Source organism: Brachionichthys hirsutus, chromosome 14 (genome assembly GCF_040956055.1).
Source record: "Brachionichthys hirsutus isolate HB-005 chromosome 14, CSIRO-AGI_Bhir_v1, whole genome shotgun sequence".
NCBI lineage: Eukaryota > Metazoa > Chordata > Actinopteri > Lophiiformes > Brachionichthyidae > Brachionichthys > Brachionichthys hirsutus.
In genome coordinates, this window is record NC_090910.1 from 11,720,886 (window position 1) to 11,745,183 (window position 24,298).

The 24,298-nt window shown below is 50.2% G+C and overlaps 1 protein-coding gene across 1 annotated transcript in view; it reads left to right on the top strand.

The window, feature by feature from the left end:
* The window catches only part of drosha (drosha ribonuclease III), a 52,557-nt gene that overhangs the window by 19,904 nt on the left and 8,355 nt on the right, over window positions 1-24,298 (top strand). The window contains 11 exon segments of the mRNA XM_068748286.1: window positions 1,019-1,127; window positions 1,130-1,156; window positions 1,239-1,299; window positions 1,527-1,586; window positions 3,740-3,839; window positions 5,552-5,654; window positions 10,924-10,994; window positions 16,784-16,828; window positions 19,422-19,579; window positions 23,327-23,432; window positions 24,263-24,294. Of these exon segments, the coding sequence (XP_068604387.1) occupies window positions 1,019-1,127; window positions 1,130-1,156; window positions 1,239-1,299; window positions 1,527-1,586; window positions 3,740-3,839; window positions 5,552-5,654; window positions 10,924-10,994; window positions 16,784-16,828; window positions 19,422-19,579; window positions 23,327-23,432; window positions 24,263-24,294 (872 nt within the window).

A 24,298-nucleotide genomic window follows, 5' to 3' on the forward strand; every position in this document is an offset into this window, starting at 1 on the left:
ATGCTTATTTTGCCTTAGATTTCCAATTTTGGCTCTTTTTAAAGGTTTGAAAGTTTAAGTCATTATTTTCTATGCAAAAAAAAAGAAAAGAAAGAACTTGACAGACACACAAGTGACTCTCGCTGCCTCTTTTTATGACTTAAATCCAGCTACAAGAGCAAATGCTGGTCAAACATTATCCCAGAGATTTACTTTGATGATTGTTCGGTTCCGTTTTGGTTTTATGCATTGTTTTCTCATTAAATGTTAATTATTTATACAAATTCTATTGTTTGCATTTTTTTTTTTATAAAAGCATTTTAAGTAATTTTTTTCTGCCTTATTTTGTTAACCGAACCGAAATGACATTTTAGCGTACCGTTACACCCCTAGTGAACGGGTAAATGGTGTCCAAATAAGACCCCGCTGACGAAGAGGAGGAGGAAACGTTGCCAAGATATGAGTGAAAAAAAAAGTGCACATTTCCAGACGGTCTCTCCTGGAAGGCGTTCAATATGTTGTTCACATAAATATTGCACCACCGGTTCTGCAGATGTGGCTGATCACAGATCCTTCAGTTTGTTGTCAAAAGGGTGTGAAATGTGTCCAACGCCATCCGTCAAACGCTTCTGAACGAGCACGCCGGCGGCCTCGACGGTGACTGAGCGTGATCACGTTGGTGCGGCGCGTTCAGATTTCAGATTTGAATGGCGGCCACGCCCATCTTTTTTGACACAGAGGCTTTTTGTTTTGTCAAAGATTCAGTCTTTCGCTCGCTGTCATGACGACCAGTTAAGTCACGCAAATGAAATTGAATGTCAATTAGCATGGTCCAAAAAAGCGAAACGATTTTTTGTGCGCGTGCTTTGAAGCGATGCTAATGGACCAGAGCCGTGGCTCCAGGTTGAAGGTGCGCGACACGGGGCGTCTGTCTTTTAGGATTTCTAGCTTTGATCAGAATCAATCTTTTTTTTTTTTTTTTTGCACAAACAAATGTGACTCTTTGTCATTTGTTTAAACGCATCTCTCTCTCCCCCAGCTTGCCATGACTCACCCCAGCCATCACCTCAACTTTGGCATGAATCCCGATCATGCCCGAAACTCCCTTTCCAACTGCGGCATCCGCCAGCCCAAGTACGGAGACCGGAAGTCCATCACATGTACATGAGAAAGAAGGGTGGGTGTCATGTCCCCGTCTTCTTCTTTGTCCTCCTGTCCATTCCGTCCTCTCACCTGCTGCCCTGGGGATATGCTTGCAGGCATCAACACCCTGATTAACATCATGTCTCGTCTGGGGCAGGACGACCCGTCTCCCTCGAGGTAGGCTACATATCTGTTCACCGCAGGAGCAATCAAGGGCTTGATTCTTGTGATTCTTTCACGCGGGAGGCCTGCTGACAGGAAAATTAACTTGCACTGTGATGGAAAGATATGAAATGAGCTCATTTTAAGCTGTGCATACGGACGCATGCGCCCGGTTTCTGCCTGTCGTCCTGCCTCCATCTGTTCTCTCATCCTCCCTTCTCTTCATCTCGCCCCACGCCCAGGATCAATCACAACGAGCGGCTGGAGTTTCTGGGCGACGCCGTCGTCGAGTTCCTCACTAGGTGAGAAGACGCCGTCGCGTCTTTGACAGACGCAGATGCTAACCGAAGTCGGCTGCAGCGGTTACTCTCCGAGCGCATCGTCTGTCGGAACCGTGCCCCCCTCAATACCCTCCACTCATTCAAGAAAGTGATTTGCTAGTAATTGGTTATGCCCCCCCCCTGCCTTGCCCCCTTTTTAAGGGCCTAAAATTCTCCATGACAGCTTGTAATGAGCTGTCTCAGAAGCTGACTGTGTTATTGACTCCCCAGCGAGTTCCAACGCTGCTGCTCGACACTTAGCGAGGCGCAGTGCTAATTATATGTAGCTACCGGTAATCTCGCACGCTATCTAGCAGGGAAGGGGCTCCGCATCTACTCTACATGGGTAATACCAGAGGAGGCGTCCACGCAAAGAGGCGCTCTCCTTCAATGCCTCTGGAAACACGTGACCAAAAGGACGCGTTTGTGTTTCATCTGACTTCCGTTAGCCCGGCAGCGTGACTTCTACCGCCAAAATGTAATCCGTAACCCTCGAAGCTAACGCTTCCACAACAGTGAACATTCGGGAGCGGGATTAAACCTTAATGGGAGCTGACACTGGGCGACACAGGACACTGCTTCCGCTCCTTATGCAGCCAGGGCAGTGTTAATACCCCCCCCTCCTGCTTTGATTGTTGAGGAGCGCATGACGAGACATGCTTGTCCTTCGCCCCGGCCTTCTGAATAATTTATTAGCCTCTTGTCCTGTTAAATGGCTAGCAGATCCAGCCGAGTGCCTCGTGCCCCCCCAGGGCGCGCTGCCCGTAGAGGCTAGCTGCTGTCCAGCCGGCAGAATATTCTGCACGTTTCGATAACTCCAACGCTGGGAGTTAAGCAGATGATGTAAAAAACACAAGTCGCCCTGCAATATCTGTGAACTTCCATTCTTAAAAAGCGCACGCCTCGCCGGGGAGGGTTATAATATGTCAGGTACGTTTTTAAAGATGCGGTAATTGTACATGTTGCGATTAAAATAATTAAAATAACTTGTGTTGACGAGCTTTTTACGTCCTCTCGATGAACGGCCAAGGGTCAGGCCTTCTTCGTGATGCAGCTTGGACGTTGTGTTTATGATGATTAAGCTAGCGCGCCACGTTAGCTGGCCTCGAATGACCAACAACCAGCAAACCAACTGTCCCACGTCAAATTATTTTCAATTATGCTAAGTGTTTTTTCTTCTTAATTCCAAGTGTTTTGTTTCCACGCTAAAACCGCCTCAGCCTGACGAATGGACCTCGTGTGGATTTGGGAAGCAGAACGCCACCTGCTTGCCTCCCTCCCCATTGATGAGAAATGACTGAATTCAATGGCCTGTTCTAATTCAAATGAAATCAAATGATACGGCGCGAGTAGGGAGATGCCGGGCCGTAATGAAAATGGAACCTGCTCGCACGGAACCCAGCTGTGGAACCACCGGAGCGTATTCGGTCATCTCTGGGTTCCAGCGCCGACCTGCGACGGCTGAAAGCGCTTGAAATATTAATTAGGTGGTGTTGGAGGAAAAAAGAAAAATGATGAATGTGGGGAAGAGGCAGCATAAAATAAACATCAAAGTTACTTTTTAAACTTCGTTAACTTACTTATAACCAAGCAAATTCTTATTTTTGTTCATCTCTTGGGCCTCGTTACTCAAAGCTCTATCTGAGAGGAGCTCAGCTGGTTCTAGGATGTCTTTCAGGGCTTTAGTTGGACGGTGACGGTGAGAGTCAGTTCTATTAATCTGCTGTCCCTTTATAAATTATTTATCATTTATTAGGGAATTAATTTAATGGTTTCCAGATCTATCCCACCGAGGTTAGAAATCCAGGAGGTAAGTTGAAATCTCCATTCAAACTGCTTGCAAAGGCAGCACGACAACGGAGACGGGGAACGGCCGCACGTTTAGGAATTGCCTGTTGTAATAGGGAGGAAAACCGTACCTTTGGCCGAACTTAAAGTAGGACGAGCGGTTAGGATTCTTTTATCCCGTAATGAGGCCCCAGAAGAATAACTTCCAGCAGATAACAATAGAAATGCAGAGAAAGTTTGACCAACCCAAAGTTTGACCATGAAGACACTGAAGCAACCTGGAATGTCTCCCAACTATAAATCTTACATGCTGTTTTCTGGACTGTGCCTGTCCTCTGTGTCCACAGTGTCCACTTGTACTACCTTTTTCCGGGTTTGGAGGAGGGGGGCCTGGCCACCTACAGAACAGCCATCGTGCAGAACCAGCACTTAGCCATGCTAGCCAAGGTAAGCTCGCCTCCTCCGGGGCAAAGCCACGGTGGGAACCTCCAGCAGAGCCCGTTTGAGACGGGGGGGGGGTATTGTTCGCTCTTTGCCTCTCATGGCTTTGTTTCGTTTTCAGGGGATACTCGGGGGGGGGGGGGGGGGGGGGGAAGACAGATTTGTCTTTCTGCCATCCCTAACCTTTCTTTGCCCCTGTAGGTTTGTAATTGGAGTTAAAAGGTTATTGTTTTGGAGGACCAGACGAGTGCGGCCTGGGTGCCCCCCCCCCAGGTGGCCCCTCGTGGTCTTCGTCGACCACTCTTCAGTTCCTGTTATCGCTTCGCTCCTCCTCGCTCCGGCTGGCAGCGTGGAACAGCCGAGCGTCACCGACTGGCACGTTCGCAAAAGGAACCCAACAATAATCGTCCCGCGACGTGGAGAAAGCAATTAAAATCTTCAATCTTTCATGTCGCTCCCCGCTGAATACAAAGCTGCAGCCGCCTGGATCTGCGTTAGCGCCGCGTAGCAGTGTGGCTTGTTTCAATCTGCCCGCCGTCGCCAACTCGCTTACCGGCCTCCTCTAACGCCGTCTGCTCAAGAACACTTAACAATTATCTCTCGGAAAATATCTTTAGCGAGCAACGGCACCATCGCCCCCCCCCACTCCGCTTGGAAGGCTTGAAAGTCTAGATGGTTTCCCTCGGAGCCGGGGTATTTATGAATCGTGATTTAATTTGGGCGTGGAATCACGGGGGGGCTGGGGGCTGCCACCAACGGCTACCAGCCGTAATTAAATGGCACCCTGACTGTGTCTTTGCCGGGCATCCGTCTGTGGTGCGCTGCCAGGGCAGCGAGTTGGGCTCCTTCTGACTCGGCTCGGAGAAATACTTCCTGCGACCCACTTGTTCACGTTACGGTAAATGCAAGCTCAGCATTTCCTGCCTGATGCTCTTTTTCCCGGTTCCTTTCGTACTCTTCCTCGCCTTTCTCTGCCAGCGCTTCCTTTTCATCTCTTCTATTTGTTTCTGAAACAACTGTTCAGCTATTAAATCTCTTGCAACGCTGTCAGTCGGGGGCGGGGGGGGGGGGGGGGCATGCTGTCTCCCATCCAAATCCGTTCCTACCTTGATGTTGCGTAGCCTTGAATTATTTATTGTTTCTCTACATTTCTGTACGTTTTCCATCCTCGGGGTAGCTAAATACTCGACGCCGTTGTGTCCAGTTCATCGTGGCGTTGGTAGAGAGACGTTATTAGCGCACGTTGATGGCGTCTGTGCGTCATCGCTTGGTGGGTTCCAGCTCTTTTCACTTCGTCCTGCAGCTTGAACTGATGTGCGTTATTATAAAAGCGGTTCTCGCTGCTCTTCCGACAGAATGAAGGTCGCCACTGTTCATCCAGGGATTATCTGCGTGTGCGTTTGTGTGTATGCGTGCGTCGTGTCGTGCACGCTTTCCTCCTGTGCCAGCTTAGTGCATCACGCCACAGCTGGACAACACGCGAGCACATCTGTCAGTGCCGTGAAGTAGAACCTTTTCCAGTGATGGCAGGCAATCTTTTTCATTTCCCTCGAGTTCTTTGGCCCCCTTTCTTTCTTTTTTTTTTTTTCCGGGTCTTGTTTTCCACGGAGCGCCCGTGAAAGTGTGCAACACCAAAGCCGATTCTATTACGTTTTCAAGAGGCTATTACTGAGGCGTCCGTGGCGGAGCGCTGATATGAATGTGTTTGTCTTTTACAGAAGCTGGAGCTGGACCGCTTCATGCTCTACGCTCACGGGCCGGACCTGTGCCGGGAGTCGGACCTGCGACACGCCATGGCCAACTGCTTCGAGGCTCTGATCGGTGAGGTCAAACCGGGCCGGTGGCGCCGCAGAGGGAACTAAATATGTAAATGTGTGCATGCGGTCCGGCCCCCGGCTGGACACGCCCAGGCTTGCTGCTCGTGGCGCTAGCAGTTGTTTGAGTATGTGGAGCGATTAGGAAACCGCATCCACTGATACCCATGACATTTTCTCGGAGGCGCCCCCCCCCCTCTCTGTCCAGCCCTGTGGGCAGCGCTAAGCCGAGCCTCGCTCCTGGAGAGCTGCGGAGTTGGCAGCTTTCCTCATCTTCTCGCCATCTTGATTGAACCAGTTGAGCCATCCCCTGATGCTAGATACGGAAAGCGGGTGGCTTTAAAGAAATCGTCTCCACCCCCCCCCCCCCCTCCCGCTGAGCGGCGGGGAAAGTGCTGACTGACTGTGCCCCCCCGTCGGCCCTCGGGCCTCGTCCTTGTTACGGGTTCATTATCGGCTGAGACGGAGTCGTAATCTGTTCTGTCGCCGCGGCGCCGTGACACTGGAACGCCTCTCGTTCGTTTCACTTCCTCAAATTTGAACGTAATGAAAGCGATGAATAAAGAACGACGCCGGCGTAAAGGAGCCGGTGAGCTAACCGCTGTCGGAGAGCATCCTGTTGTGATGGCTTTTAGATTACGCATCACCGCCAACGCGCGCGCACACACACACACACACACACACACACACACACACACGCACAGATTTGAGATGCAGAAAGTCGCTTGTATGGAGAGCGCCGTGTGAAGTTCTTTGGCTGAGACTTTTGTCGTCTTTTTTTGTCACCTTGTCACGGAGCAGTCGATCCGTCTCCACCCTCTCCCGTCTCTTTGTGTTCCTCCGTCTCGCTCTTTTCATTTTCCTCCTGTGATCTCGAATTTGGGTGTTATAAGGTGAAAGATGGATGCCGCGTAGATGATGAGTCATCCTGTCGCTCTGTCATCTCCCCCCCCCACCAGCATTCCCAGCTCCTTCAACACAGAGCGATTTTCTCCTTACAGTTCGTACCTTGATCGCTAACGCGTGCTGCAGGATGCGACGCCGTCTGACAGCGATGTCAGACCACCACTTTTCCAACGCCGGCGTGCGCCGCCACATCAACAGACACGCACTCCTGCGTTGCTGCGCCGTTTTATTTAGACGCTTTATTTTTTGCTCCTTGAGCACAACCGTAGAATTCAAACGTCTCCTTTTCTGAAAGGCGTGATGGAAGCTGACACGCCTGTGATATTTCCGAGTCCCCGCTGGCTAGCTCGAGCGGCTTGGCGCGCGTGTTTCTTTGACCCGTGATTTATTTGTTTCTTTGCCACGGTGACCGTTGAACCTGGGCTTTGTTGGTAACGGTAGATCATCTTTGGCTTTGTGTGGACGGAATTCTCTCTCTCTCTTTTCCTAACCCTAAGGCAGGGTCGTTCTCTCGCTCAAGAGAGGGAGGACTGGAGAGGAATGGAGGCAGCAGTAGAGGAATGAAAAGCAACGGCATCTGCAATGCAAATTGCTGCCCTGCCCCCTGAATAATTCAAAGTGTTGAATGAAAATCTTGCTTTCCTGATCCGCTGTCATTAACTTCTGCAGGCGGGGGCCATTCTCATTTGGGCTCATTTGGCCTGTACGCCTCCCATTCTGTACCAAACCTCCCTCCCCTCTCTCTCCGACTTTCCATCTTGCCCACTTTCCCTCCATCTTCAGACCCCCCCCCCCCCCCCTCCTCTCAGGTCCTCTTCACTGATAAGCCACGGTCGCTTCCTTCTTACCAAACTGTTTGAAAAGAATGGCGCTAAGAAGGAAAGCGGTCCCACTCTGTTTTTTACGGGCTTAATTTCCTTGTACAGTTGATCTGTGGATTATACGCTGCCAGCAGCCACGGGGGATGCAGATGGCGAACCTTTGTGAGGGACCCTCTCTAAGCTCTTCCTATTAAAAGAACGGAGAGAAAGGATTATCTCTCACTTGCTGAATATCAGATTCACGCACAAAGCAGCCGGTGCGTTCGCCGAGCGAGCGCTGCTCCCTTTGTTAATTGCGGCAGCGGTCGTTGGTTCCCTTTTCCTTTTTCTTTTTTTCCGTTTCGCCCCCCCACCCCCTCCCCTCTCCGAAGACGTTTGATGTTACAATGCACTCAGTCTGCCTTTGTCACTTTCTATTCTAGTTCTTTTCTATTTCCCTGTTTTGGTTCGGTTCGACTGTACTTGTTTTTTTTTTATTTTACCTTTTTAACGTGCAGCTTTCTTTGTCTGTCTGCAGCTCCGGCCCCCGTCGGACTGAGAGGGAGCGGCTTAATATATTATTTGATGGATTAGAGCCTGAGCGTTTTTGAATAATTCATTCCGGGTTATTAATGTGACTGTCGGCTGCTGGTGTTTCATCGGCCCCTGACTCTGGCTTTTATTGGTCACTGAAAGCCCACAGACATTGGAATTCTATTCCTAAACACAACGGCGAGCGGTCGGCGCGGCCGTCTGGGTTCGACTCGTGACGGATGTGGGGATTCATTACTGGCGGGCTGTCTGTGGCCGTGACTGATATTCTGTGCGCCGCACTAGATGAAAACTTTGTTCGCGTTCGTTCTCTTCCGACCTTTATCAAATTTCCACAGCGAAGTCGGTAATTTGTCAGCTTACAGCTGAGTTCCATTAGGCTGCGGGTCCAGTTCAAAGGCGGAGGAAACAGCCACGCTTATCGAGCCGCAGACGCACCAAAGCAACAAGAAGCCTCATCGTGCCGCTATCGGCTCCACTGGCAGTGGTGCAGGATACGCCACAAAAAAAATGGTTCCACAGGGACCCACCGCTAGCCCGCCGTCACCAGGTCGAAGGTCGCCAAAGTGTAAAGACGATTCATCAAAACATTCGTAGCATAAATTAAAGAAGAAAGCGTAGTTTGATTCCATTCAGCCGTGCTTTTTCATCTTCTTATGCCGGGTGGCGGCGAGGGTTCTCCGGATGTCTCCTATCCCCAGCAGAAAGCCTCCGAACCCTCGGGCGTCCTACCCAGATGCCTGAGCCACCTTTTTATTTGTATTTTTTTTAAACGAGGAAGCAGGAGCTCTTCTCTGAGCACGTTTCCAGTGGACGTCTTTGCACGCCGCTGCGCGTTCAGGGCGTGAGCTGCAAGGGGCGTGAGCTGCAAGTCCTGCAGGCTGATGGCTGGGAAGCACAGATCTACGTTTAATGATTGTGGCAAGTCGTGCATTTTGATGGGCTTTGCTTTGGGGCACACTCTTTGCACGGACAGCCGCCTTGTCGAGTGTTTTCGTTAGAATTAACTGCATATCTCGGTTCACACGAGCCCTTTGATTGACGCGTAAGGTGTTGCTTTGAGATTTTTAATACTTTTATAAATCTCTTGAGGCTCTCCTGGTTTCCGCCCCCTCCTTCCTCAGCCTGCTTCTTGGAAAAAAGTTTTTTAAAATAACTTTCAATGACTTTGAGGGCTTCATTCGGAACTTTCAAAATCTGCTGTGTCATCAAATCATGGAGAAAACCACTTTCTGCACCTCCCGCCCGGCGTTATCGGCGCTCACACACGCGAGTGCGATGTATGAATGCTGGTTGAACGACTGTTAAAAGTCGGTCTGCGAAAGGGAGGGAATTTCCTTCCACAGCTGGTCTCCAGAGGAAACATCTGCGGCGTAGCAGCGTCTGCAACCGAGGCCCTTATGATAAACCCGCAAATATCAGGCCCTGATGCTCCGTGGGAAACATCCTGTGAAGATCCGCTTCCACGGCGAGGGCCTGCGGTCGGCCTCAGCGAGACGCTCGCCACCGTCACGCCGAGATTACAGAGGCTTTCCTCGCCGATGCACATCTGCCGAAGGTTTTAGCGGCGCGCTGTGTGTCGACAACTTCAAGAGGAGTGGAGATTTATAGGGTTTGATCCTTGCTTAAAAACCGCAGTAACGGTGCCTTTCATTCTTCCACCACTCAGCTGAGGTTTTATGATGGGAGGGGGGGGGCTCCGAATCAGCGAGAGCCCGTCACTTGCCAAAGTGGCTCCTGGGGTGAGACAAAGTTGTCGGGCTTAATCAAATTTTACGAACATTTGGGCAACGGCTGATTTCCCGCACTGTTCCGACGTAAAGGGCATGAAAGGCGCATCGAGTGGGCGTGCGTTTGTTTGCCTTTGTGCTCGGTGCTTTGTTTGTGTGTTTGTTTTTTATTTTCATGGTTTTGCTTATGTAGGCTGCATCTTCATTGTTTGTGTGTGTGTGTGTGTGTGTGCGTGTGTGTGCGCGCGTGCGTGTAAATGGCCTGTTAGCCATCTGAAAGCAGTTTCCCTCCCCAGATGATGAATCCCTCGTATGTTTTTTGATGTCGCCCATGAAAGCAGTTTGCACATTTAGTCCTGCAGCCGCGCCGCGCCCCGTTTCCACGGGCTCATTTATGCACATAATAAAAACCGCTGCACGATTGTATACCCAATTTGCCAGGTGGTTATTGCTTTCCAAATTGAATGAGCCTCGCTAAGTGTGATGGCGCGGAGTTGTACAGCGCTTAAAGACACCATGATAGTTCCGCTGATTTAGGTAGAAACAATAGGCCGGCAGAACAACAGGATGCACAAAGACGAGCCGACTCGGGTTTGCTGCATGTGATTCTCAGAGAGGAACTTGAGATCCTCGTGTTGTTCTTTGCCAGCTGTGACAGCAGCTCTCTCTCTCTCTCTCTTGCAATCCGAGACCATTGCTCTATTGAATTCCTGTCTTTGTCTGTTGTCTTTTGTGTGTGTGTGTTTGTGTTGGCGTTCGAGCAGGACGTCCACGGCAGATCGTCCGTGTTATTCCAAGCTTATTCCTACCGAAGCGTGACACGGGCTCATCCTGCCGCTCTGAGTTGGTGAATTGATCTTTATGTGACCTTGACCAGATCTGTTTCATTGTATGGTGATTCAGCCTTCCCTTCATGTCCTCCTCTTCCTCCTCCTCCTCCTTCTCATTCTCTTGCTCTCAAACAAGGAGGAGGTGGATCTGCTAAAAAAAAAAAAAACCCTCAGGTCATTTCTCTGCCAAAAAAGCAATAAAAATGCACCCCTACTTTTAATAAAGCAATTATAACTCATTTCGGAGTCGAGTTAATTTAGAGTCTGGAATTGCCTCAGAGTTGCTGGAAGGACCGTAGACCAGCGGTGCACTGGTGGAATGCCTTGCTTCTCATAGCTCCTTTTGTACCGGCGGTTGCTGGTTTCACCTTTTTAATAGGAAGTTCCCCTAAAATGGTTGAGATGTATTTTCCAGATTTTATTCATCCTCAGTAACGTCTTTTCCTCTTATTTCCCAGGTGCTGTGTACTTGGAAGGAGGCTTGGAGGAGGGCCGGCAGCTCTTTGGTAGACTGCTTTTCAACAGCGAGGTAAGCAATAACATTTATTACTCAGCTCTTATTTTGCTTCTGCCTTTGTCTCCCAACAGCCGATGTGTATTTGCATGAATCGCAGATGCTTATGCACACAGCGGTTATTGAGATGGAGACGCTATAGAAGAATTTCCTTTTTCTTTAGCTCGCTCTCACACATTGCATGTTTTTCTAAATGTACCAGTCCCGGACGCTGAGATCTCTCCGAGCTCACGCTTGCACTCAAGTCCTTTTTGTGTGCGCCGATGTGCACAAAGATTAGGAGGCATGAATAATTGATGAGTGAGTCAGTATTTGCATTTATTTTGGCCAAAATGTTGCTTTAAATGGCCACTGAGTGTTTGTTAATTCGGGATTCATACAGAAATGTATCAAACCAAAATGGAGACACCTGTTCAGATTTTTTTTATATATATATTTTTGATTAGGGTAAACGTGCACAACCAAACATGTCTTCTCATCGAAAAGAAATACATCAGCATCCGAAGACTATAAAAGATACCAGATGTTGCATGTCTCCATGACGGTCTAATTGATGATAGGATGCGTCACAAGAGTGTCCTTCTGACGAGAGGAAACGAAGGCATGCTTTAGAACATCCATATGGAGCAACCATGTGGAACGAGTAAAGAAAGGATAAAAAAAACAAGCTAATGAAATCCAAGCACTAAAAATCACGTTTGATGAGGAGGGAGTTTTCTGTCTCATAAGTTTATTTTTTATTTTTAACTCTTCTACCGATAACTGAATAATAAATAGTTCCCGTCATGAGTCTCGTCCTTTCGTCGCGTTTCAGTCGAGTGGTTTCTGTTTAATCCTCTTACCAAACAAACCAACCAAGTACGTCGGGGAAGACTTCACCGCCATGTCAGAGGTAAACAACTGCCGGTACCTGATCACACGTGTGCTGTTCAAGGGGATGAAAGTGTGTCACCGCCATTCTGACAGCCAATCACAGCGTGACAATCCTTTATAAATGGACAATGCAAATCGGAGCACAGAAAAGAGGTCAGTGTTTATTTGATGGTAATAGCTTAAGCTATCGGTATTAAGTGCAACCAACCAATCAAGGTCTGACTACGCTCTTAATAAAGAGCTATGCATGCTGGGAGATCATGCTAATTTGGCTGCAATGTTCCCCAGAAGAAAGTTGTCCAGTTTTGTTTGGAAACTTTTGAGGGTATGAGAGTTGAAAGAGCCCCCCCCCGTGAATCTTCCTGATGGCTGCTCTGTCATACGCCGCTGAGAGGAGACAGATGGACACAGCCCAGAAAGCCAAGCCATCCGGGTGGTATGATGATGATGATGGTGGGGGTGGGGGTGGGGGTGGGGAAGGCGGCGTGGCTGACCTGAGCGATGGGCAGACTGGGTTTGCACCATTCCTTCCAGCTTCCTGGACATTCCACCGCTCTTCGGTAGCTGAACCGAACCACTCCCTCTCGATTCTTTTGTCGATCAAACTCAACGCTTTTCCCGCCGCTGCTTGTCCGTGCGATATTCCTTTCAACCGCCGGTTATCGGTCTCATGGCCCGCCTTTGTCTGTGCGTAGCAACAGGATGGCGCCTGGTATCTCTCTCTTGCTCCCTGTTGTTTTCCACATTCTCCCTCTCCGTCTCTAACACCCCGAGATATCATTGCCTCCGCAGATGTTTTGCTCCGGTCCTCTTATGACAAGGTGACACAAAAGCACCGAGTCTCCAGTGGTAGACTACCTAAAACAAAGCACGCGCATCGTTTCTACCTTCTACCCCTAACCCCCCCGCCCCCCCGCCCGGTTTCTTTCCTCTTCCTTCCTCTCTGTTATTCCCTAATTGGTGTGGCATTCATGGCTGGAGCACAACAGTCGTTCCCATCCACTTGTTTTTCTATCAACGCATCACCTTTGTTGCCGCGCCGGCTGCCAAACAACAGGGCTATTTGCAGAGGATGGGGTGGGGGGGGGCGCAGCGTCATTGCACACAATGCCCAGAGGAAACAATGGCTGCTAATGTGATAATGACATTACTGTGCAGGTTATTAAACCATCCGCAGAGAGGAAAGGAAGCGACTTCTTCAGGGGGAGCTGCTCCATTGCTCCCAACCTGGACTCGGCAGCAGTGCAATATCGGTAGGAGCAGTTAGCGATGCGGCCGCGCCGTCCTGGGGGGGGGCTGTTTGGAGGAACGATCACTATAATGACAGTCTCACTAGCGGCCCCGCGAGCTAATCCGTTAGCTTTTATTAACCCCGTCACACAAGCGTAAGCGATTAAATGTCAACTGTGACACACGTCGCTCTGACAATTGAGACGGTCACCATGGCGCCAGGACGGCCATTTTTTATTGTTTTTGGCAGTGTGTCATCGCAGCCGCCTTCTAGCCTCCCTGACGTCTGCCAAAAAAAGGGTTTAGAGCAGCAGCTTGCTTTCAGCTGCCTCAAGCAGCGATGGTCGATGCCCCGGGTTCTGATCATGCTAGCAGCGGCGCTACGTATTCGGAATTGAATGGTTGCAAATCAAGTTTGAACTATATCTGGTAACGATGATTGCCTGTGATATCGCCGTGGTCTCTCGGTACGCCAGAAGGCCGGGCTGATGACCGTCTCCATGCCAGGACCTCCACAATCCAAAATGAAAACGGATCAGTCGGCTTGTATTCCTTCTTATAACGACGTCCATTTTTATTTTTCATTTCTATTTTCTGCAGGAGACATGCTTAAACATTCATTATATATGCGCCTCCATTCATCCATTCACCGTGGCCCCACTCGGTTGCTGTCCGTGCTACGCTACGACTAGCCTGCTCTCTCTCAGCGTCTGTCCTTGTAGCTCCGAGAATGGATGAATGTTCCCGTTTTCAGTCGCGCACACACTCCGCACTCGCGCGGATCGTAAAAAGTTGTGCTCGTCACCTCAGCCAGAAATCACAGCGCGAGCTCCAAGAAAGGCTTTTGACAACAGTTTTTCCAATATTCAAAGATCACCTTGAGCCATTCGGCTGAAAGAAAACGATGTTTTGGTCTCGGGGCGGCTTTTATGTCTGCATTGACCAGCGACGCTATCTCTCATTGATTTCTCCGCTGCACTACCCCCGTTTGACGGATTGATTGGCAGCCTCTAGCTGGAGACCAATTTGTCAAGAAGCGATGGATTTTGGCCATTATGTCCCAATCACTGATGGCCAACAATCCCATGAGTGGGTGGGTGGGGGGGGGGGGGCATGCTGGCGTTCCCTATTTACAGATGGCTTGTGAGCCCTACGCTTTTATTTTTTATCTCCCACATGGGTTATGGCAGCGCTGATTGAAGCCCACCTTAAAAGATCGTCGGCAATTTCAGTTGCTTTTCATTTCGCTCTCATTACGGGGAAGGCAATTGACATTCAAACAAACATGTTTGCATATGTTTTTTCTCCCCCCCCCTCCCTTGTTTGTAGCACAAGAGCTTCATCCTCCAAATGGCTGTGATTCAGCTGCTGCACATGATGATTTGTGCCCCCAGTAATTATACCTTCGTAGCGCTGAGAGGGAGAGAGAGCAGGGAGAAGGGAGAAGGCAGCCGGCTGTTGTTCTTAAATCCCCACTCGATGCCGGCTTAATCATTGTCTGTCTTGTCTTTGCAGCGGCTGTAATTGAAACATTAGCTGTGCGGGTCTATATACAGCATGTGGGCGAGTCGCGCTCACCCTGTGGACAGATTTTAATCAGGAGCCTTGATCACAAGCCGAAGCAACTTCTGCGCGCTTAACTTCCCTCTCTGTTCTTTCTGGCTTTTTGCCGTTTGCCTGATCTCATCTTCCTCACGCGCCCGCTCGTCCTGAGCTGCATCGCTTTAAATGTGGATTTCCACTGCAACGCATGTATTGTGTGCCTATGTATTGACCACGGGCATGAATCTTTGATCATCCGTCGCGGTGATGTGTCCCATCTGGATGGGCTGAGGAGACGCGGCACCCACAGGATGCTGCTGACTGTCCCCGGAGGCCGGAGGCGGTTTTGGAGGTTTATCCTCCGGAACCGTTTAAACACCTGAGCGGCGGTACTTTAAAGGCGCTCGCCACATCCCCATCACAGCGATGACTCAGCCAACATTACACCCCAGGCCCAAAACCGCTTCTGACTGGCGTTGTCCCTGGCAACTACTTGAGCCACAGCTTCTACTCCCTCTCTCTTTTTCTATTTATGACACCCCCCCTCCCCCTCCCCCTCCCTCTCTGCCATTCAATCTTGTCTGGTTAGTTCAGAGTGGCGTTAGGGAAACATGTTGATCTCGCCAGATACTTCTCTCCACAGGCGGGTGGAGTCTAGCGCTGTCAGACACACCTCTGAATGCCCCCCCCACAGCTCGCCCTGACACCCTGCCACCCTGCCTTCTGCTCAGATCCCCCCCCCCCCCCCCCCACACACAGCCTGTCTCCTCAATGGGCGGGTGATATACACACCGCTTGGTCTGAAAATGAGAAGCTGCCCCATGCGCTGGTCTCCCACCTCGTCCTGTTGGGGCCGCCGGTGGGTCACTGGGTCTAAGAAATGACCCCCCCCTATAAGGATATATATAAGAATCCTAAATACTGAATTGTAGCTTCCTGGGGACAGAGTTGTCGTCGTTCCTCTTGGCGTTCCGGAGCGCATAGTCCCACCCGTCTTTTCAAAGCTGCACTCGGCGATCCATCAAACGAGAGAAGAAGAAGTGGAGGACTGAACCCACGCCCAATTACGACCTGACCCAAAGCGCTGCAGCCTCTTTCAGCCGGTCTGTTTTGCTCTCACGCTGCAAACAGTTGCTCTTTTTAACCCTTGTCCTGCCATGGCAGTGACAGAGCTCTGATGAACCGGCTTTACACTCCGTGCTAATGGAAGCAGCTTCTGAACGTAGCCGAGGACTTGGCTGCTAAAAACAAAACAAAGAAGGATTTTCTGGCTGGCAGAGGGCAAAGCAGAATAAATATTGAGCACCTTTAGGATGTTTGTCTCTGTTTCCCCCCGAAGCTGAAGAGGCTCTTCAGTTTCCAACCATGGGGTGTTGTTATGTCACGTTTGTGTTTGCAGCTTGTTTCAGCCTCCGTAGCCGGGGCGTACGCAGCTTTACCCGAGATAAGAACGGATAAATGGGTCCAAGGGCGCTGTGCTGATGGTTCACTCCCACCTTCCTGCAGCTCACACGACGCACTCTCAGATTATTAGACTACACAAATCAGAATGAGGGAATAAGGAAGTCGACAGAAACTCTACCTGTAGCTCACATTCCAACCGAGCTCGCTGGCTGACTAGAACCGCTGTCGGTTTAAAGGTTTGCTCTGCAGCACAATAAGAGATTAACCTTTTCGCTTTTACCATTATACATTATACATTATATAAAATCCAAGGCTAATTAAAACGTAACAAAAGAAACAAATACTGAAAAATCCACCTTTATAATGCAAATGATGTGTTCTGGATCTGAAGCCCCAGAAGAATGAATATTCAGTCACCGTCTCCCAGCCGGGCGACGCCACCGTTTAGCAAAAGTCCTCCCCAACAACGGAAGAATAAGTGGAGCTTGTAAAAACGACATCAAAGCCCAACCACAGATGACTGAATGCACCTGCAGATGGCGCGTGTGTTAGCGCTGTTAGCTCAGAGGCTGCTGTGATGTCAGACGTCGGCTTAAAGGGTGAATTTAAATAGTCCATTTACTTTATTTTATGAATCCTGGTGCGTCTGATGAAGCAGCTTCTACTTGGTTTTATTTTTCGATTTATTTCTTGCAATGATGTCCCTCACACTGTCATCCCCCCCCCCCCCCCCCCCCCCCTCTCTGTCTTTGCAGAACCTACGGGAGGTCTGGCTCCACTACCCACTGCACCCCCTGCAGGTTGGTTGAGATATGTTTTATTATTGATGTTTATTTTGGCTTGGTACCTCTCATTAAAACTCACCTCACCCCCCCCAAGACACAAAAGCGTTCTCCCATCTTTGAAGTTTCTCTTGCCTGGACGTATGTTTCGCCCCTGTGTGTGTGTGTGTGTGTGTGTGTGTGTGTGTGTGTGTGCGGCTAACAGAGGTGGGCAAGCTGTTATTTTGCCTGAGGCTGCCTGAGTTCCTTTATAGCTGTCACAAGGCCCCCGGTAGCCTTCCACTGGTCTCCATTGTTCTGCCCTCGCGTCTCGCTGCTCTCCGGTTTGGTCGAGACCCTAATCCGCTTTTTCATTATCTCCGTCTCCCTTCCTCCTCGCCATTCTTTGCGCTCTCTCTCTCTCGTTTCTGCCGTTCTTTGCTTTGCATGATCTGCCCAGAAACATTGAACATGTCAACAGTGTTTGTTTGAAATTAGGATTTGGAAGAAGAGATCAAAGATGCCGTAACAGGATTACAGTCCCGAATCACATGAGGCCTCCGGGGACCGTCAGGCATCCTTCTCTCTGATGTGTTTGTGTGGAGAAAGTGTTCCTTTGTGTGTGTGCCGAGACTCATCTTTAAGCAGTTTACTCATGCACAGTTTACGTGTGCGTGAGCGATGCCGCGTCTTCGTACAATCATTTCTGCAGATCCACGTCTTTCCTAAATTAACGCCACGTCTTTGCTTTTGCCCTTAAACGTCGCTTTCTTTTCTTTGCCACCTCACCTTCCCTATTTTTATCCCCAAATGATGAGCATCCAGCGGCGCGCCCCGGTGTTGTTATCTCGAGCTAAGAATAAGCCCGTTGTACGCAGCTGCCTGGTTTCCTGCCGAGGCCCGGCGGTGGTGGAGCTCCGGGGTCAGCGCTGCAACCGCTCTGTGGTGCGAGGGGGGGGGGGGGGGGGAACGGACCTCCACAGTGTCAAGCATGACTAGTCATTAGCTGCTCCAGCGCTGTTACCTGATTACCACGCCGCATGGCTGAGGTTTCCTTCGGATGCCCCCGCCCCCCCCCCCCCTGCCAGTCGGGGCAACGCCTGTTAAATTGTTCCAGCTTCTTGGTTGCTTTGAGTTGATGGCGTCTGACCAGTTTCACACAACGGGTAAAGGCTGCCGCTCACAATTTATAGTTTATTCTTTAATTACAAGAGGTGCGAACCCCCCCCCCCCCACACACACACACACTCACCAAAGGTGTCACCCTCCGGCGCGATGAGCCGAAGCTTAACAGGATTTGAGTGGATGGCGGGTTGTAATTCCTGACCTCGCTCGCCACCCCCGCCTCCCCCGTTTCGTTGGGGTCGGGGTTATGATTGAGCATTTATTTAGTTCTATTGGGGAGATCCATGAGCGTCAGGCCTCTGTTTCTGGTCTTACCAGACCTCGGCTGTGATTCTGCTTCCCACCCGGACTGAGCAGAAACGCTTTGAAGCCATTTCCAATGTGGTTTGTGCTGGTTTGTCCCCCCCCCCCCCTCCTCTCTTCGTTTGAAGTCTTGCTGCAGGCCGTCCCCTCCCTGAAGGATAGCTAGCGCCCCGTGAGCGCTGCACCCTCCAGATACCGTCAGTCCTGACATTCAGCGCCTTTTGTTAATTAGCAGAACCCGAAAGTAAAAGGTTCCTTATGATGAAGTGAAAGATGGAGGCGTGACATTACCGGTGACGCTCCAATTAAAATGCTCCGTGGAAGACGCCGAGAAAAACGTGTTTACCTGTCATTTCCTCGTGAAAAGACCAAAAAGTATTCTTCCTCAGAAGAGACTGAAATTTACAAGCCTTTTTTTTTGGGGGGGGGGGTACTTAAATACTGTGTGGATAAACTGAGCAAGCTAAAAAGGTCAGCAGAATGTGCTTTAGTTTCCTTTGAGTGTCCAAATAAAATTATGTTGCTAAGCATTTCCTGTTTTCTTTGGAGAAGATGTCTTGGTCAAGACGAGACTTGCGCCTCACAGAGACCAATTAGATCTTTCAAGCAGCCTAATTAATGCACCCGTAAGGAAATTCCGCACCCCGAGCCTACGCGGATATCTTCCTCGCATGTCGGTTCTTCTTCTAATGGGCGCAGACGCGAGCGAATGGACTCCGAGTCGAAGCGGGACGCTCCTGTTCTGCTTCCTGTGACATCGAGCCACCGCCATTAATTGACCGTTTCAATCGCCAGATGTGGAGAGAGGGAGAGAGAGCGGTTTGACTCCAGCTGGAGTCTGTTTTGAGGCAGAGCTAAAACCACACACTCCGATCAGCCCCCCCCCCACGCTGAGGAGGTCATTCCTTTGAAGGAACTCGACGCTCTCATGCGGCGTGGGACTTCTGCCGTTCTGAATCGGGGCTCCTTGAGGCGCGCGTGTCGGTTGTAGCCGTGCACACGTTTGCTATTTAGAGATTTCAGCGTCTGTCCTTCACCACTTGTTGTCCCTTTGGTTTATTCCGTCTCGGATTCGGTCGGTGAACACGCCCGCACAAATATTCAGACCTCAACGGCACCGCTAAGCATGCCGGACCCAGGAAGGATCTCCGCCTCGCTGTTCGGCCGTTGTTTAAAACACGTTTCCTTTGATTCCTCCCTCCAGGTTCAGGAGCCGCAGACGGACCGGCAGCTGATCGAGACGTCCCCCGTCCTCCAGAAACTGACCAGCTTCGAGGACTCCATCGGAGTCTTGTTCACACACATGCGCCTTTTGGCCAGGGCCTTCACCTTGAGGACCGTGGGCTTTAACCACCTCACCCTGTGAGTGCGGTCAGCGTTTGCTCGTTGGTAATAGAGTTACAACCAATTAAAATGCAAAGTGAGGCGCCGGTCGGGCCGGATGCTGCGGAAGTCGCCAGACGTTGTCTGCCGTTCCCCCTCAGGTGATGAGGCGCGATGCATTATAGCACACGATATGATTGGAGATGCTGGGAGCTTCATCTCAAGCATTTTAAGTTGTTGTTGTTGTTGCATCCTCCTCCCACGTAAACATCATGTTCACCCCCCCCCCCCCCCCCCGCAGCCGATTCATCTTCTGGCAGCCGCTAAGACTACCTTTACGTGTTCATAGCGCCTCGCCATCGCCTCTCCCACCGTGGACCGGGTGAGGCCATAACCCCACTGCCTTATGGGAAATGTAGTTGAGTCTTTCCCTGTCTGTTAGGTTTCATTTCTCCAACCATTCATTTGATATTTCACTCTGGTTTGTTCAGAAGTTGAACCGTTTGCTCGTCTTTTGATAGTCGCGCGCTCCACAGCAGGGCGACGCCTTGATTTTAAAATGATTCTGCCCTCTCATTGGCCGCCGTGACATTTCTTCAATAGTCAGCCAAGCTACAAAGTCCAGCGACAACTTTGAGCATTCGCATTAACCGGTTCCCCCCGACGATCGGATGCAGAAGAGCGAGCCGTTTGCCGCCTTGGCGTGGAAATGCATGAACTAATGAGAGATTTCACTCCCGTCTTCGGCGTATAAGAGAGCTCTTTGAAGCTCATCTCACTTCTGCGCTTTACATCCCGACACAATTGTGAGTTTGACAGCTAAAGCAAATTAGCCTTGGCAGCGCACCGCTTGATATCTCATTGGCAGGCTGCGTTCTGAAATTGCTTGCCTCGGTTTGTCACAAAGACATTGCTGCACATGTGTGTGTGTGTGTGTGTGTGTGTAAAACATGCACAGCGTCTGATCCGTCGCCTCGATGCGGAACGTTCTCCACTCATGGTCAGTGAAGTTGATTGTCTCCCGCCGAGCTTCACCTCTGATTTCTCTTTCCGCGAGCAGAAAGGAAATAATTTATTGTAATTTCAGGGTCGCTCTTTAGTCGTCAGAGGCAGGTTGACCTAAATGGAAGCAACTTGAAAGCTGGACACGGAGGCAACGGCCGCTCACGAGGACCAAAGGTTGCACCGAAGTGGGCCCGTGGCGGGAGTGAAGAACGAGGTCGGATAACGCAGGGAAGGTCGGACGATGAGGAGACGGGCCTCAGGTCGGCCCTTAGCCTCTCACTTTATAGAGGGATGAAAAGGACATGCTGACCGCACAGGGAAGAGGCTGACCCTGTTGTGGTGGTGGTGGGGGGGGGGGTTCTACCTCCAGAGACGGAGAGACCCCCCCCCCATCTCACAGCAGAAGAGCTGATTGTTAAAAAGATTTAGTGTCGGTGAAAAAGAATCCGTCCTCCATCACGTCCAGCTTTGACTTCTATAAACATTTAAATCTGCTCTTATACTTTACCGTATACATTAACGCCACGCTAAAGCTGGAGTCATTTAATGAAATCGATAAAGATTCTGGCTCTTTCAATTTCAAAAGAATGATTTTATTTTACGCCCTTGCCGAGGGTGATGCCCTCGTTTCGCTGTACATAACCGGTTTGATGGGGGGGGGGGGGGCTCCACAGCTCCACAGCTCCCCAATAATCAATTTAATTTAACACACACACACTTTGTACTACTCGACGAGCGTGGTGCCCCCCAACGGTTTCCTTCAGGTTGCTTATTTTTCTATTTTAAATCAGTCTGCTACTATTGTGATTTATTGAATGATGGACGGACATGCTGGACACTGATTCATTAAAATGTTATTTATCCGATCATTAACATTATTCCCCTAAAAACTCGAGGGAAAACTAAAAAGGCGTTAGAAATGAGGAGCCCCACTTTCTGAGCTTCGGGGAGGCTGTTGAAGGTATTTGAGATCAAAGTCGAAGGAGAGTAAAAACCTCGGCTCCACACTTTACTTCAATCCCCCCCCCCCCCCCCCCTTCCCGGAGCATTGTGCCTCTGCTGTTGAGGCGAATAAGAGATGGCTCTTTGTGGGCGCTTCGCTCAGCGACCATCTCTCCCTTTTCCTTCCTCCGTCACTTATCTTTTTACCTTTCATCTCCGCCGCATCCTCTAAAGAAAAGAATCTCACGCTATACTTTCTCAATCTGTGTCTTCCCAACAAACGCTCCCCGGCGGACAAAGTACGGGACGACCACGGAGCTCTCCCATAGGCCGAGCCTCTGCTCCTCTTCCTCTCGTGTCGAGTCTTTTAATTACCGAGCTCTGTGATTATTTTTAATGTGGGACGGTGCGTCGGGCGCCGTCCCTTCTCCGCGAATGGCGCTTAGATCTGGACCTTAAAGAAACTTTTTTTTTTAAGTTGCTGTGTCCTGAAGTTAACTAATCAACCAGTTAGCCCAGTGGGAACTGGGGGGCTTTTTATTTCACTAAAATAATGCCCTGCACCTTAATTTCTTTTACATGAATACAGGAGAAATAAGAACGTTGGGATATATAAAAAAGTCCCACGGTACGCTTTTTATACTGCAGTTTTAAAGACATTTTCCTGATTATATTTACATACTTTGACACTTGACTTTAGAATCAGAATAGATTTTGTTGCCGTTATCAGTGAAAAGGATTCACAAACTCGGTGCCGACATGAAGCATAAGATAAAAAAAAAAAAAAATTCTCTGGAAATAATCCGTGGACGGTCGGAGCGGCGCAAGTTTGCAAAGTTGTTGTTTTTTGTTCGTCACTTCTCAAAGTGCTGTTGTTGAGGTTTAAGGGACTGGAATTTATTCATTTCTCCCTCCTCTTCTGCCGTCTTACACAACAACGTGGGCGAGGAGAAGTGATGATGGAAGCAAGAGTCTTCTAAAGGTGGAGAAGGTGTGGGGGGGGGGTCCTCCTCAGAACCGCTTTGTTCTTCAGACTCCTTCATCACAGGGACCCCCCCTGAAGTTTTCCATGATGATATATAATTTTCTGAAATCTGAAGGCGTTCCTAATATTTGTGATATCTGATCTAATAATCGAATGAAGCATCCGAGCTGCATCGGCGGCTGCATCTGTCGGCTCGACGCCGGTTCTGATTTATTCCCATAAAAGGCAGAAATCGGACCATAAACTTTGACCTCCCCTTCCTCTCTTTGATGTCAGAATCCTCCTCGTCTTGCACCTCTGCATCTTCGGCTCTCTCATCTCACATTTTCGCCTCCTGCGAGGAGTTCATATCTATAGATGGATATGTGCTCTGCTGCATGTACCCCCCCCCCCCCCCCCCCCAAACCCACACTCCCCTGCCTGCCCTGGCGCGGCACCAGCCTGCATCTGCAATGCTAATCTATAATTCTGTTTAATTAATGACCTGCTTTCACTGATGGGGGGGCGGGAAAGCCGATGCGTAGCATAACGGCGGCGCGCTAGCTTCACCGGCTAAGGGCTTTTGACAGCCGAGGCTTCTTTTGAATTGCAATCAAAGCCTGGCGTTTTCCTACAGAAGGGCTGCTACTTCAGGCAGCCTGTCGGCGCCGGCGTTCCCCGAGGCCACCCGTGAGACGCACATCAGCCGACTTCCCCGTTCTGTTCGAATCCAACAAGCCCGTTAGATTTGTCGAGAGAGCGTACCTTTCCATTTCCTCCCGGCGACTATTTCCATTCCCCACGCACCGTTTTGTAACCTCCCACATGCTTCCCGATCCTCCTCTCTTCATCCGTCCTTGCTTCCTCCTTTCCAGGGGCCACAACCAGAGGATGGAGTTCCTGGGAGACTCCATCATGCAGCTCGTGGCCACAGAGTACCTGTTCATCCACTTCCCTGACCACCACGAAGGACATTTAACAGTAAGCCCGAACCCGCTGCGTCTGTTCGCTCCTTACACCAGCTGCACACGTTCCATCTTTGAGTCTGTGCCAGCCAGGTATTCGCCCTCTTCCTGCTTCGCTTCCTCTCCTCGCCGCACGCCGCGCCGGCACGTCTGCCGCGCTCCGGCTGATGGGTAATCGTCACGAGAGAGAATTGTGCGGCGTTCTTTTCTCGCCGAAGCTGTCAAGCGTCAGAAAAATAAAAGTGTGCGAAATCGCACCCTTGCAATCAATTCTCTGACAGCATCAGATGGATTTACAGCTCGTGCATCAGCGCTCCTCTTCAGAGGAAGAGCGCCCCGGGGGGCCAGAGGGATTGTAATCTTTGCAGTCAGATATTTCATTTCTGGATGTTCCTTATAGATGAAGCCCGTGATGTCGTTTCTTTAAAAGCTTCCGACGAGCCTTTTTGTTGGTCGGCCGAACGCACCGGCGCAAAACGGCTTTACCTAAGAGTCGAGGCGGGGTCCGTCTGAAATGGATTTAAAAGTGCTCATTCAACTGGTGTGTTTGTACAATTGCGTGCGTCCTGCAGAGGAGGCGCCGCCCCGTTCGCTCCGGTCCACGTCTCATGGCTATATTTGACATGCTTCTGTGTTGTTTTTGTTGTATTTCTTCCTTTTCACAGACGTAAATGTTCCTCGCCAGGACCGACGGCGTCGTCGTCCGCCGAGGTCACGATGCAATATTTAGCAGCGCCTCCCTGGAACATTTACTCTGCATTAGCGTCCGTGCCTTTGATGGATCCTCCCATTCGGAGTTTGTTCACGTGTGTTTGTGCGCTTCCGTGTCTCCTTGTCTCCCTGCAGCTGCTCCGCAGTTCGCTGGTGAACAACCGCACGCAG